The 15,284-nt window shown below is 45.8% G+C and overlaps 1 protein-coding gene across 1 annotated transcript; it reads right to left on the reverse strand.

The window, feature by feature from the left end:
• Positions 1 to 1,392: 1,392 nt before the first annotated feature.
• TMEM70 (transmembrane protein 70) lies at positions 1,393 to 12,085 on the reverse strand. Its single transcript, XM_004602386.2, has 3 exons — positions 11,815 to 12,085; positions 9,762 to 9,867; positions 1,393 to 1,908 (listed from the first exon to the last, which is right to left on the reverse strand). Exons 1-3 carry the CDS (start codon positions 12,022 to 12,024, stop codon positions 1,451 to 1,453), a joined length of 774 nt encoding a protein of 257 aa, XP_004602443.2. The 5' UTR covers positions 12,025 to 12,085; the 3' UTR covers positions 1,393 to 1,450.
• Positions 12,086 to 15,284: the final 3,199 nt, after the last annotated feature.

The raw sequence follows: 15,284 nt of genomic DNA on the forward strand, positions 1-15,284 counted from the left end.
AAACTTTCTTGAGGATCTGAGAGTTAGCATAAGGGTGCTTGCCTTGCACATAGCAGATGCCACCCCCCATTCCATTCCAGGTCACACCAGAATGTGACCCCTGAGTGGTCCTCTGAGTAATGTAAGGTGTGGACCAACTTCTCCACCCCTTCAAAATAACTTTCACTGTTCTAAAAATGGTCAATCCTTTAGATGCTTTGCTACTTAAGATCGGTCCTAGTCAGTTTGGAATCAGTAGGCCAAAACAGCAGAGTGGAGGGACGGGGGGTTAAAATTCTACAGCTGTAGGGCCCCGAGCGCCCACGCCATAGGTAGGCCATGACCCGGGTGAGATCTCCGACTGTGCTGAGGAAAGCACTAGAGATGGGATCCCACGTCAGTCACATGCAAGACACTGCCTTCTTTACGCCCTGCATTCTCTCCAGCCCCTCTTAAAAATCAGTTTTAACATGAGGCTAAATATCTCCACACTTAGGAAAATCCATGCAGAATTTCAGAAAACCTCTCTCTTTTGATAGCCAATCCCCAGCTGGAGGCAAACACACTTTATTACATACTTGTACATGTGTATCTAAAACAGTCTAATACAAACGGTGAAAATCTTGCATTGCTATACAAACATGCACTGTCTGCACTACAGTCCCATTGTTCATCGATTTGCTCGAGCGGGCACCAGTAACGTCTCCATTTTGAGACTTGTTACCGTTTTTGGCATATTGAATATGCCACAGGTAGCTTGCCAGGCTCTGACGTGCAGGCAGGATACTCTCGGTAGCTTGCTGGGATCTCCGAAAGGGATGGAGGAATCGAACCCGGGTCATAGTGTCATTTTATTAGAGGAGCAGGAGTGATAGTATAGCAGTTAGGACAACGGACTTGTACCTAGCATAGCCAAATCAGATTCAATCCCTGGCATCCCATATGGTTCCCTAAACATTGCCAGGTATAATTCCAAAGTGCAGAGCCAAGAGTAACCCCTGAGCATAGGTGTATGGCCCTCAAAAAAGACAAAAACAAAAAAAGATCAAAGTAGGGGCCAGAGCAATAATACAGTGAGCAACAATACAGTGGGCAGGGCATTTGCATTGCATACAGTTGACCCAGGTTTGATGTGGATCATTGGTCCTCAAGAACCACCAGGAATAATTCCTGAATCCACAACCAGGAGTAACCCCTGAGCATCACCAAGTGTGGCCCAAAAACCAAATAAATTAAAAAAAATAACTTATTTAGGGTATGTTGCTCAGTGGTAGTGCACTTGTCTTGCAAGTATGAGGCCCACAAATCAATCCCTAGTCCCACCAAAAAAGTAGCTTAAGAAAAAGTTACCTGAATATTAACCCAAAGTTCTGCTTTATGGATTCAAATCATTAAGACTCATTAACAAAAAACAAAGGTAAAGACAGCTTTATTATACATTAGATAATACTTAGGAACATATATAAAACATTCATTTATCATCTTTAAGTTCTCGCTTTTCACTGGTTTCTTCCATGTCAAAAGTAAATGGTTTGTCGTAGCCCATTAGATGGTCATAGTCTTTAGGGTTTGGAAAGAGCGCTGGATTAACTAACAGTGATTTTGTTTTCGCATAAAATGTGGTGAACACATGTGTGCTGTTTGGGACTTTCACATCTTTCTGCTGAAACACTGTATTTGTTTCTGAAAGCAGAACACTGTAAGTAACAGCTTTATAAGTGTCTGTTGTGGTCTCGTGGTACAACCGTATGACATAGCCTTTTGTGACGAAGTGAAGCAATGCTGGGGTGATCACTGTAAAGCTTCCTATAACGCCATAAAATAAGATTTGCAAAGGCAGACTTCCAAATATAATATTATTTTGAGCCAAAATATAAGGTAGACATGCCAGGCTGACCAAACTTGTAGAATAAGAGAAACACTTCACACCTAAATGGGGGAAAATGAGACAATTAATACTTTTATACTTACAAAAGAATCAAACAATTCATTTTTCCAAAATCAAAACTGATGCGGCCAGAAAGCTAATACCCACTGTGTTACCCCAGCATGCAGCTTCAACCTGGATTCAATCCCTGGCACTACATGTTTCCCCAAATCCACAAGAGTGATCCTTGAGCAGAGCCAGGAGTAAGCCCTGAGCACAGCCAACTGCACCCCAAAACAAAGAGAGTTTATATTGCTAATATAAAACAGAGAAAGCTTGTTTTAAGCACTCTACATATCTTGTTCATGAAACCTACCAACACCCTAGGAGGGCTAGAGTGAGAGCTCAACGGGCTTAGTGCAAGCTTTGCATGCAGGAGGCTCATGCTCCTCCCTGCCACTGCAGGATCCCCCAGACACTCCAAGTGCAGAGCCGGGAGCAGTCCTGAGTATTACCAGGCCTCAGAACATGGTTTAGGAGTAGAGTACCTGCCTTACCAACAGGAGGCCTGAGTATGGTTTCCTTATTGGTGGGGGACAACATCCACTTTGGCAGGCTGAGTTTGGAGGAAACAACTGGCCATGCTCAGGGGTCATTTCCTGGTAACAAATGATGCCCCAAACACCACCAGCAGCAAAGCATTGATTCAGGAGTAGCCCCTCAGCCCAGCTGCATGAAACCCCAAAAACAAGCAAAACCAAGGGTCCGGATCGATAGTACAGTGGGTAGGACATTTGTCTTGCATACAGCCAATCTAGGTTCAATCCCTGGCATCTCACAAGGTCCCCCGAGCACCGCCAGGACAAATTCCTGAGTGCAAAGCCAGGAGTACCCCGGACCATCACCTAACATGGCCAGGTAGACTCAAAAAGAAAAAAAATTAAAAAAGAACCTGAATGTAGGCAGATTAGCAAAAACCTATTAGCAAACACCCCCACCTATCTAGTACAAAACGTACCTGGGGGGCGCAGCCGGGAATAGCTCGGCAGCTCTCGGTAGCTCTCCACTTTGGGGCTCCTGCACCACAAGGAAATGTGCAACCCCTGGTAATCACTGCACCCAAAATGTGCCCAAGTGCCCCAGCCAAGGTGTGTGACATCCACCAGCAAATGCTCCAGCACTGCCGCCTGTGTCAACCCTCAGTGAGTGCCACAACCAACAATGCACAACTTGGTCATCATGACAACAAAAAGGAAAGAGGGAAAACAAAAATGTATTGGGGGGAGGGGGGAGGCAGTATCAGGCACACAGGCACACAGCTCAGTGGTAGAGCACATTTGTAAGATATAAGAGGCCCTGGGTTTGCTCCCTGACAACAGGAAAAGAACGTGGCCCAAGAGACAAACAAGGGAAATATTTGCAACTCATAGCGCAAAAAAATTATTAACTCCAGTACATCCCCTAGATTATGAGAAGGGGGAAAAAAAGACCAACAAGATGCATATGGTGCTTACACAGATCATACTACACTAACCTCACTTGTAATAAGAAATGTGCAATTAAAACTATACGTTGCTTTACCCTGAATTTGCAAAAACCAAATGCCTGAATTTATTCTGTGGGTGAGGCTATAGAACAAACCTTACATTCTCATGCACTGTTGATGGTTGAAGGCTGAATTATCTTTTTCTCTTTAGTACTGACACACCATGATTTACAAAAGTAGTCATGGCCAATTTCAGATATGAATGTTTCAATACCAGTCCCTTCACCAGTATTCACTTCCCCCCACCCCCGCATCTGCCCAATAAAGGCTTAATTATCTGGCATCGGTAATTTAAAAAAGAGTCCTTCCTGAGCCAGGGTCATAGAGTACAGGGCTAGAGTACATGCATTGCATGGGGGAGCCCCAAATTCAATCTCTATCATCAAGTGGTCCCCAGCGCATCACAGGAATTAGTCCTAAGCACTGAGGTGGGATTAGTCTCAACCAGCTGGGTGTGGCCCCCAAACTGAAAATAAATAAAAATCAATAATAATTTCCCTCTTAATATATAATTGCTGTGACATTAGACTATACGGAACACAATGCCAAGTTGCCTCCAATACAAAATCCTCCTGAATCCTTCCAGCTATCTCTTTTCCCCATTCTTTTGTCACATTGTAATAGGTTAAATAATGTTCTTCCATAACCTCAGATCATAGCCATACTTGGAAATAAGGGTACTTGCAGACAACTAAGATGAGATCATACTGGATTAGACTGAACCCTAAATTCAATGCACATCCTTATAAAGGCAGAAGGGAACAAAGAGTAACACAGAGACAATTCTGTAAAGAAGGAAGAATCAGTGATGCAGTCACAAGGTGAAGAACACAAAAGACCGGCAGGAGTCACTGGAAGCTGGAGAGGCATGGCAGAATTCTTCCCTCAACACTTTAACGAGCATATCCTGGCAAAACTTTAATTTCAGACTTCTAGATTACAGAACTGAAATGTAGTGTTTTAACTGACAGGAAAGCTTACTGAAACATTTAAATAATGTATACATGACATATTTTAGAATATGCTCTCAAAGTAAATAATTTTCTGGTTGATGCAAGAACAAAGTTCTTATTTAGCACTACTGAATTTTAAAAAAATGAAACACGTTAGAGGCTAAGGACACAGCTCCAAGAGGCACAGCACACGCCTTGCATGTGTGGAACTGTAAATTTAATCCTGAGCACTACGTGGTCGCCCCCAGTATCACCAGTTGTGGCCCTGGTGACCCAAAATGCACCAACAGGTCCAGGCCTAGGCCCAGGCCCAGAGATCCAGCACTACAGGCTCATTATGACTGGGAGTGGCCCCCAAGACCTCCTGAGCATCACCCCAGTAGGTCCCCCATCAAAAACAAAGGATAAGAAAGCTCCTGGCAGTTGGCAAGATAGTACAGAGGTTAAGGTGCTCACTTTGTATGTGGTCGAAGCCTGGTTAGACCCCAGGCACTAAATATGGTCTTTTGAGCACAGAACCAGAGTATCCTCTGTGCTAGGTCTGGCCCAAACCCCTGATCCTCAAAAAAAGAGTTTATCACTCCATTATGAAAAGAACAAAGATCATCCGCAGGAAGTTGTTTTCCTTGCCTGCTACTGGGCCTGCTCATTCCTCAAAGCCTTGGACACAACCTGTCTACGGATGTGCAGCCAAAAGGGTGCACTGTTGACATCCACATTTCTGTCATTAGACTCTGCAGCCAGCTAGTCCAGAAAGGCTTCACAAGAACAATTCAGGCTCACTGCGTGTCACTCAATGATCTAGGCCTAATTTTAAGGCTACACCAAATCTACATTGTGTCATCAAATAGCCTTGGGTTAAAAAAAAAAAAAAAGTCCAGCGATAGTACAGCAGGGAGGTGGCTGACCCAGGTTTGATCCCGGGCATCCCACATGGCCGAGCACTGCCAGGAGTAAGTCCTGAGTGCAGAACCAAGAGTAACCCCTGAGCATCACTAGGTGTGACCCAAAAAGATTTTAAAAAAGTTGGATTGATCTGAGGGTTCTTCTGAATTCTCTCTTTGAGATGTTTGTACTTAACACTTGGCTCTTAAAAAAAAAAAAAAAGGTCTCCATCTTCATCTTCATCTTATTCTGCAAGTTGATGTCACTCTGAACAGCTTCAGTGAAATACTACAAGGACCACAGAAAAGATTACAAAATGAAGCCTACTGCTTTCAGAGGTGTGTTACATCACTTCCTGTATGGATTCTGGGCAGACTGTCAGGAAAGAGAAGTGGCTTCATGGGGTAAGAGACAGTACAGCAAGTAGAGCGTTTGCCGAGCATGTGGCCAACCCAGGTTCAATCCCTGGCACTCCATATGATCCCCTGAGCCCGCCAGAAGTGATCCCTGAGTGCAGAGCCAGGAGTAAACCCTGAGTACTGCCAGGTGTGACCCAAAAACTGAGAGCATGGGGTGCAGGAAGAGTAAGTGGGGAGTGGGGAAAAGTGGCTACAACATTAACTTTTTTGTCTGTATTTGTCTGGGAGCCACACCCAGTGATGCTAAGGTGTTACTCCCAGTGCTATATAGAGAGACACACATGCACTCACTCCAGTCCCCTGGGCTGATTCCAGTCCTTTCCTAATTACCAGAAAGCCCTAGATTACCAACACACAACGCACCTGGCACCCCAATCCCAATGATGTAAGCTACACAAGTTCCTGTGGGCGGTTCCTCAGTCTGTAATTACGATTGCCTGTTTGAGCTTTCCACTTTCACCTAAGTAAGTTCAGCAAATATGTCCCTCCCAAGACCTGAACCAGTGCAGCTGGGCCAGAGCGAAATTACAGCGGGTAGGGCACTTTGCCTTGCATGCAGTGGACCCAGGTTTGATCCACGGCATGATGGAGCACCGTCAGGAGTAATTCCTGAGTGCAGCGCGAGGAGTAAACCCTGAGCATCGCCAGTATGACTCAAAAAACCCACCTTAAACCAGTGCTATTGCTCTTTTTCACTTGAGACACCATGCTTTATGGTAATATTAATGACAAAGCTTCATGCACAGTATGTTCCAATACCACAGCATCACCACGCCCTGCCTCCCCACCACCTGCCAAAGACTTGTCTATCCAATCAAGTCTGATGTAGGTCCCATACGATGTCTTTGTCTGAGGCTAATAATTGGTGCCAGGGATCTAACCAGGGGTGGCAGATAAGGTAAGTGCCTTGACCCCTGAACAATCTCCGCAGCCCCCAAGCCAGTGTTTCTCAACTCTTTTCCTACCATGCTTCCTTCCTGCAGCCTTCCCTGCCCTATAGGTTTACCTCCTAATCTCATGCAACGGCCCCACATTTACACAATTTTCACCTGTGGCCCTCTTGGAATTCCTGGGAGCTAAATGGTCCCCCTGTTGAGAAACACTGGCTGGTGTTATGAAACTAAAGTTTTAGAAGTTAGGGGCTGAAGAGATAGTATAGCAGGCATTTACCTTGCAAGGCTTTGATTCCTAGAAACCTATCAGGAGTCATTCCAGAGTGCATATCTGGGAGTAACCCCTAAGCACTGCTGCTTAAAAACAAACAAAAGTTTAAGAAGTTGTTGGCAGGTTTTTCTGTTTTGGTTTTGGGGCCAAAAGACCACAGCCAGCTATGCTCTGGGCTTACTCCTGGTTCTGCACTCCAGTGATTGCTGTTGGTGGGGCTCCAAGAACCATACAGCGTGCCATGTCAGGGATCAGACCTGGGTCACTCAACAGTGATTAAAAATCAGGCTTCAGGGGCTGAAGCGATAGCACAGCAGGTAGGGCGTTTGCCTTGCATGCGGCCGACCCGGGTTCGATTCCCAGCATTCCATATGGTCCCCTGAGCACCGCCAGGGATAATTCCTGAGTGCAGAGCCAGGAGTAACCCCTGTGCAGAGCCAGGTGTGACCCAAAAAGCAAAAAAAAAAAAAATCAGGCTTCAGGGGGCCAGAGCGATAGTACAGCGGGTAGGGCATTTGTCTTGCACTCAGACAATCTGGCTTTGATCCCTGGCATCCTATGTGGTCCAACAAGCACCACCAAAGTAATTCCTGAGTGCACAGCCAGGAGTAACCTTGAGCATCGCTGGGTGTGACCCAAAAAGGGGAAAAAGAAAAAAATCAGGTTTAACTCCTTACAAATTTGAAACACCTAAAAGTAATTAACATACTCTATTTTAATGTCAGAGAATCTGAGAACTTACAGATTTCCACAGTAAATTTTAAAAACTGACATCTGCTATTCACTGTCACTGTCATCCCGTTGCTCATCGATTTGCTCAAGCGGGCATCAGTAACGTCTCACTGTGAGACTTACTGTTACTGTTTTTGGCATATCAAATACACCACGGGGAGTTTACCAGGCTCTGCCGTGCGGATGAGATACTCTCGGTAGCTTGCCAGGCTCTCCGAGAGGGACGGAGGAATTGAACACGAGCCGGCCACGTGCAAGGCGAACGCCCTATCACTGTGCTATCGCTCCAGCTCGTCTGCTTTATGAAACAAGAACATAAATCAGAGGCTAGAGAAATAGCGCAATGGGATACAGCACTCTGAAATAGCGCAATGGGATACAGCACAGGCTCTGTATGAAGGCCTAAATTCAATCTCCAGAATCTCAAGGTATCCCGAGCACTTTCATGTGTGACCCTAAAGCACTGAGCCAGAAGTAACCCCTAAACTCAGGCAGATGTGGACAAAACATATGTATGTGTATGTCTGTATATGTACATGTATGTGTGTGCATATATAAAACACAACTAAAATCCACAAATGTTGAGCACTAAAATCTTATGGGTGATTTGGGCACAAAAAGGAATCTTCCATCGAAAGGAGAGGGACAGATATAAAAATGACTGCATTCATTTGTGGGATATAAGGGGGAAAAACTAGTATGAAACTATTATCAAGGTGAAGGAAACAGGGCCAGGAGAACTGGTCAGTGGAACCTTGCCACAAGTGTGTATGGGACAAAGGCAATTAGGATAGAGAAGGAACCAATCACTCTCACTGTAATCCCACTGCTCATCGCTTTGCTCGAGCGGGCACCAGTAATGTCTCCATTGTGAGACTTGTTACGGTTTTTGGCATATCAAATACGCCACGGGCAGCTTGCCAGGCTCTCCAAGAGGGGCGGAGGAATCGAACCTGGTCGGCCATGTACAAGGCGAACCTGCTTTGATAGCCCTACCTGATGTGCTATCACTCCAGCCTAATGTGACAAAAATAGTTAGAAATGATAAGACTGGATAAGAACTGAGGGTTGAAAGCAGGCAGGTAAAGGAACATATGTGATAACCTTTCAGTATCTGTATTGCAAACCATAATGCCCAAGAAAAGAGAGAAAGAAAGGGGGACAGGTGAAGGAGGAAAAGTGCCTACCATGGGGGAGAGGGGGAAGGAATTTGGGGACCTTGGTTATAGGAAATGTACACTAGTGAAAGGGCTGGTGCTGGAACATTATACAATTGAAATTCAATTTTGAGCAACCTTGTAACTGTGCGTGATCCCATTTTTTAAAAAAAGTAATCCTCCAACTATCATAAGTTATACTTTAGACTGCTATTTCATTTTACTATAATTTTTTTAATTTTATGGGGGCTGGAGTGATGACACAGTGGGTAGGGTGTTTGCTTTGCACACGGCTGGCCCGGTTTGATTCCCAGAATCCCATATGGTCCCCTGAGCACCTCCAGGAGTGATTCCTGAGTGCAAAGCCAGGAGCAACCCCTGAGCATCACCAGGTGTGGCTCAAAAAAAAATTTTTTTATTTGGGTACTGTGAGTTGCAATACATAAACTTCAGATTAAAATACAACCTCAGAGAACTTGAAAAATCACATGCAGGTTTCCCCTATCAGGCCAATGCAAGAACTTTTTCCAACTCAATCTTTTTTGGCAATTTTCTTGGGGAGGTTACACCTAACTGAGCTAAAGGATTACTCCTGGCTCTGTGCTCAGGGGTCCATATGAGGTGATGGGACTGAAGCCAGGTTGGCCCCTATGCAATGCAAGCATCTTACCTGCTCTCCTATCTCTCCAGCCCCAAACTTTCCAATATTTTAAATAAAAAGCATTGCATATTTAACCAGAAATTAATGCATATTCAAACATGCAAATAAATCTCATTAAAAATGCAAACCTCTCTTTTTTGCTTTTGGTTTTTGGTCTCACCCACTCTGTGCTTGCAGAACCAGGCAGTGCCAGATCAAACCTGAGCTTCCTGCTCAGCCTTTGAGCTATCTCTCTGACTCCTAACCCACTACGTCTTCTATCAAGAGGTCACAGCTAAAACTCTTTACAATATTTTCCTTATGACTTGCAAATAAGTGCTAAAATAGCATGAGCTAAAAACATACTTTAACAACCAAGAGACAAAAAATTGAAATAGCCTTTTCTTCAGATTACCCACCAAATACTGTTCGAGCCAGATTCCCTGTGTAAATCAGCCTTCCTCCTTCTGACTTTTCAGGCTGCGCATGTAAGCATCGAACACATCTTCTCCAAGAAACGGGTACCTAATGAGAAAGCAAGATAATCTGAGCACGTTACAGACTGCATGTTAGACCAACTTTAAAATTCTGTTTATGCTTTTCTTATGATAAAAGTAGAACTGTTACATGTGGTAAGTTAAAGAATTCTCACAATAATCCAGAGCCGAAAAGCAGAAACTTGCTAAAATGGCTTCCTGAATTCTTGTCACAGGAACAGCTGAGCTGCAGTTTGAAAACCTAGACTTGCATCCCAACTGTAAGCTTTTCAACATAAACTGTGATTATGAGAGGTAGAAACTCAAGTAGTGGAATTCTTTTACTCCATCCCCTTTATCCCTCAACCACTACCTCCACCATGCAAGGCAAACGTCTTAATTCCTATACTACCTCTCCAGTTCCTTATTCCACTATAAATGAGGACATCACTCTTGTCTTTAAAAATGTAAATGAATTAGTGAATATATTTATTTTTTTAGTGAATATATTTTAATAAAATAAGTTAAACACTGTATATTGAAATTGCTTTCCATATGCAGAGAATTAGTTCAACAAATGATTTGCAAGCAGGAAACCCGGATTCAATCCACCTGGAATAGCCCAAGGGTAACCTCAGGTGTGCTACCAAAAGTTCAACTTTTGGGGGCTGGAGTGATAGCACAGCAGGTAGGGCATTTGCCATGCACGCGGCCAACCCGAGTTCGATTCCCAACATCCCATATGGTCCCCCAAGCACCACCAGGGTAATTTCTGAGTGCGAGAGCCAGGAGTAACCCCTGTGCATTGCTGGGTGTGACCCAAAAAGGAAAAAAAAAATGCAAAAAAAAATTTCAACTTTTGTTTTGGGGGCCACATCCGGCAGTTCCCTGGGCTTACTCCAGGATCTGTGCTCAGGAAGTACTCCTGGTGGGGATCTGGGTTCCTTCTGTGTTTCGGGAGTTCAAACCTACGTAGGTTCTGTGCAAGGCAAGTGCCTTACCCGCAGTACTATTGCTTTGGCCACAGACCATTTTTAATACTTATAAAACAATTCTACCGTAGGTAGATAGTATTCAGAGAATAATTCTTCCCTAAAGACCTTGTTTTCATTCATTCATTTCCCTTATTTCATCAGGAAAAATTATTTGATATCCCGCAAATTTCGGGAATTCCCCCACGTCTAAAAACCTCCACACACACACTTCAGAACGTAAAAGGCATGCCCGGATTCCAATTCCCAATTCTTTCAGGTTTTAACCAGGTTTGCTATTCCTGATAAAGGTCCAGGGAGAACTAAGCGACAATTTTTTTCTGGTTAAAATGAGGCTCGCGGTCTACAGCCCCGTTTTTCAGGGAGCAAAAGAATTCCTAAGGTTGAAACCACCTTGCGCGGGGGACATAGTTCAAATGGCCGAAGCCTCTGTGGGCACCCGGGGTTCAAACCCCAGGACCACAGATACCCCAGCTACACCTAATGTGCCCCCCAAAGAAAACCAAAGGGTCACCTAATGGAAAGCTCAAAGCTGGTTAATCTGGACTCTTTCACTGGTGTCCCAGGTGCTGCAACTAACCGTTCTGGATATTGACCCTTCAACTTGGAAGTGTTGGGCACTGCCCATCAAAGAAGCACTGTCCCGGGGTACTCCGAAAGGAGCCCTAGGCCTGGCTGCCTGGGGCCCCCACAAAGGGCCCTTCTCCAACGAGCGGAATTCTGCAGAATGGGGGTCCGGGAAGCGAGCTGGATAGTCCAAGAAGTGGGGTGCTTGCCTGACACGTGGCGACCACCAGCACCCCATAGGACCCCCAGACCCCATCAGGAGTAATCCCTGAGCACTGCTGCGTGTGGCCCAAACACCAAATAAATTTAAAAGGGGCAAAAAAGGAGAATCGGTGTTAAAATTTCAGGACGTGCCCGATGTCCGCCCCCAACACACACACACACAGTCACACACACAACTCCCCCTCCCTGCAGCCTTCGCGCCTTGCACCGCCGACCTTGGCCCGCACGGGCCGCGGGAGACACCGAACGGCTCCGGACGGCCCCGCGCTCCCGCCGCCGACCTGCCCCGAGGGGCCGCTGCAAGACGCCGAGCGCCCGAGGACGGCCCCGGGGCGTCGAAGCGCGGCGGCGACCCAAGGCACCGTCCTCCTTCCGCAGAGCCCTAGCTCGGCAGCCCCCCGGCCGCCCACCGCCAGAAGGAGCATCCCGAGCGCACGACCTGGGGAGCTAGCGGCGAGCTGCAGCCCGGAAGTCCCGAGGCGGCGCCCCGCCCCCGCAGGCCCTCTGAGCAGCCCGATTGGTCGCGCTCGCGTGCGCCGACTATTCGGCCCCCCGACAACATTCCCAGCCACCCGCGTTCCGACGGCTCTGAACTCCCACCTCCCCCTACCCCCCCCAACCCCCCCACCCCCGGCCTGGTTTCTGCTTTCCTTCCCGGATTGAAAGGGCAAAGGGAAGGGTCTGGCAAGAAGGAACAAATCCGAAAGCCCGAATGAAAGCTTTCGGGTCGTGTTTGAGATTCCCCTACGCACCACACATTATTTTGTTTGCAGATAATCATTCTAGGGTGGATCAAGAGGCTGGAGCACGTGCTTGGCATGCTCAAACTCAGCGAGGCAAGGTCCTAAACACCTCTAGGTGTGCTCCCCATCCCTCCAAAAATAGAAAGTCACCCTTGCACAGAAGAAATAATGCTTTATACACATTGAAAAAAAATGAATGGTAATTTACCATTGGGGAGGATAGAAAGTAGAGGGCACTCATTCCTTTGTTGATACTCGCCAAATTTGTCTGCAGGAATCATTCACAGGCATGCACACATGTTTCATTAGTTGTTAAATATGAAAGATTTCCCCAGAGTGAAATTAAAAGTGAAGATACAAAGTACATAAAGATTGGGGTTGGGGCTGGAGCGATAGCACAGCGGGTAGGGCGTTTGCCTTGCACGCAGCCGACCCCGGTCCTAATCCCAGCATCCCATATGGTCCCCTGAGCACTGCCAGGGGTAATTCCTGAGTGAAGAGCCAGGAGTAACCCCTGTGCATTGCCGGGTGTGACCCAAAAACCAAAAAAAAAAAAAAAAAAGATTGGGGTTGCAGAGACCAGAGAGACAGACTGCAGCATATGTTTAATCACAACCATTTAGACCCAAAATGCAATTAGTATAACAGAATCCACCTATACCTAATTGCAGTTTAAACCTCTCAAAGGATGGGGCTGGAGTGATAACACAGCAGGTAGGGTGTTTGCCTTGTACACTGGTTCGATTTGCAGCATCCCATATGGTCCCCCAAGCACCACCGGGAGGATTACTGAGTGAAGAGCCAGGAGTAACCCCTGTGCATCACCGGGTGTGACCCAAAAAGCAAAACAAACAAACAAAACAAAGAAAGTAGGTTGGCATCAACCTTGGCAGCTGATTTGGGTATAAAAGTAATCCTTCAATGAGGTAGAGTTATAGTACAGCTGGTAATCCACTTGCCTCCACGCAGAAGAGTGGAAAGCCTTAAGCACTGCAGGGTGTGACCCAAAAAACAAACAAAAACAATCCTTGGATCATAGAGAGCACTGAGGCACTGGGGTTAGCAGCAAACCATCTTATTCCCCAGCACCACCAGTTCCCCAGAGCACCGCAGTCTGGGGACCCAAATTCTTAATCTGTTAATCTGCCATGTGTGTGTGTGTGTGTGTGTGTGTGTGTGTGTGTGTGTGTGTTGCTGGTTTGGGGGCCCCACCCTGCAGTGCTTAGGACTTTCTCCTGGCTCTGTGCTCAGAGTCACTCCTTACAGGGTTCAGAAGACAAGACAAGACACCGATGAAAACACTAAAAAGGAATATCCCTTGTAGAATTTACTGAAATAGGATTCCTCCTTTGTCAGATGTCGGGAGACACTCCATCTTGGACCACTTTACAAACCCATCACTCTGCTACCTTAAAAGCTAGAGCACTCTGCAAATGACTCCACAGAGTCAGAGACATTGTTTAATAATTCCTCTCAGGCCAAAACAGAGAAAGAGTCTAGATCTTCCTCAAGCAGGAAATGTGAACATTCTTTGTGGACAAACAATGCATCAACAACCTCCAAGGTCTCTGAGCCACTTGAAGAGCTTGCAGTTTTCTTTTTTTTTTGCTTTTTGGGTCACACCCAGCAATGCTCAGGGGTTACTCCTGGCTTTGCACTCAGGAATTACTCCTGGCAGTGCTCGGGGAACCATATGGGATGGTGGAAATCGAACGGGGTCGACCTCATGTAAGGCAAACGCCTTACCCGCTGTGCTATTGCTCCAGCCCCAGAGCTTGCAGTTTTCAAAGGATTTTTAGCTAACGTAAAATATGCCCAGAACCACATTGCAAACCAATGAACTATGAGACATTTAAAAAACCTATGTGGAGATTTTGGGTGCCCTAACCCGGGCAGGCAACTAAGAGATAACAGAGAACATCATTAATCAAAGAATAGTGGTCCTAGCGATCGCTATTATGATACAAGCAGGCAAGACATTTGCCTTGCATACAGCTTACCCGGCTTTGATCACTGGCATCCCACGTCCCCGGAGCCTGTCAGGAGTGGTCCCTGAGTGAAGAGCCAGGAGGAAACCCAGAGCACAATGAAAATGAAAGGAATCATGTTTTTTTCTGTATATTTTACATTACTTTATTTCCTAGTTAGCTTAAGGGCGATAGATTTTTCTATGAATCAACCTACCCCCGCATTGCATAGCGGGCAATATGAATTGATGAACGTGGTATGTGTAACAAATCAAGCAGAACGCTTTTTTCTAATTGCCACCTCTGCTTCTGTATGTTGGCTCTGCATTAACATGAAGGTTAAGAATGTAAGAATGTGGGCTTGAACCACAAATTCGGGTAAAATTGGGTATATAATGAATGTTGAATTAAGGCTTGGGATTCCGTGAGTCCTCAGCGCTGAGCTTTAATAAACTCTTAGCTCTGTCTTTGAGTCCGGTGAGTCAGTGTCAAGCGATGACCTAACACAGATGAATGTGGCCCAATTCCCGTCACCTCCCCGACACCAACAAAGAAAAGAAAAATTAAGCTAGGATATTTATTCTTGCAATTCCCCAACACTATTTAAAAAAAAAAAAGCTGATAACAACCAAGTATTTAAAATATCTTTGGAAAGAAACTGAACCACTGCGACTCCATTTTGGAAAGCCAGACTTCATTTTGTGCCTTAGGGTCATAAGTTTACAGTCTAGTAAGAAAAACATGCCAGACCCCAAGGGCATGGACACAAACGCCCAGACATCTGAGCACAGATAACAAGGATGATTTGAGTAAATGTAACAAGTTGTGTTAACCTCTGTTTCGCTTCTGTGCCCTCCCCTTGCTTGCTCCTAGACAGGAGGGCAGGAGGGCTTCAAAACCTCTCTCCCAGGGCGTTTGGAGTTCCTAGACTCGGGCTGGAGAACCCTCAGCGGGGAGTAGATCATACAAACGAGT

Source organism: Sorex araneus, chromosome 2 (assembly GCF_027595985.1).
Source record: "Sorex araneus isolate mSorAra2 chromosome 2, mSorAra2.pri, whole genome shotgun sequence".
Lineage (NCBI taxonomy): Eukaryota > Metazoa > Chordata > Mammalia > Eulipotyphla > Soricidae > Sorex > Sorex araneus.

Bases quoted from the DNA above. Each gene is read 5' to 3' on its own strand.
- TMEM70 (XM_004602386.2), bottom strand. From the start codon at position 12,024: ATGCTCCTTCTGGCGGTGGGCGGCCGGGGGGCTGCCGAGCTAGGGCTC. The intron at 9,868-11,814 runs GTCGGCGGTGCA...CTTTCTCATTAG, and splicing joins CGCGGCCCGTGCGGGCCAAG to GTACCCGTTTCTTGGAGAAG. The intron at 1,909-9,761 runs GTGGGTAATCTG...TCCCCCATTTAG, and splicing joins TCTGGCTCGAACAGTATTTG to GTGTGAAGTGTTTCTCTTAT.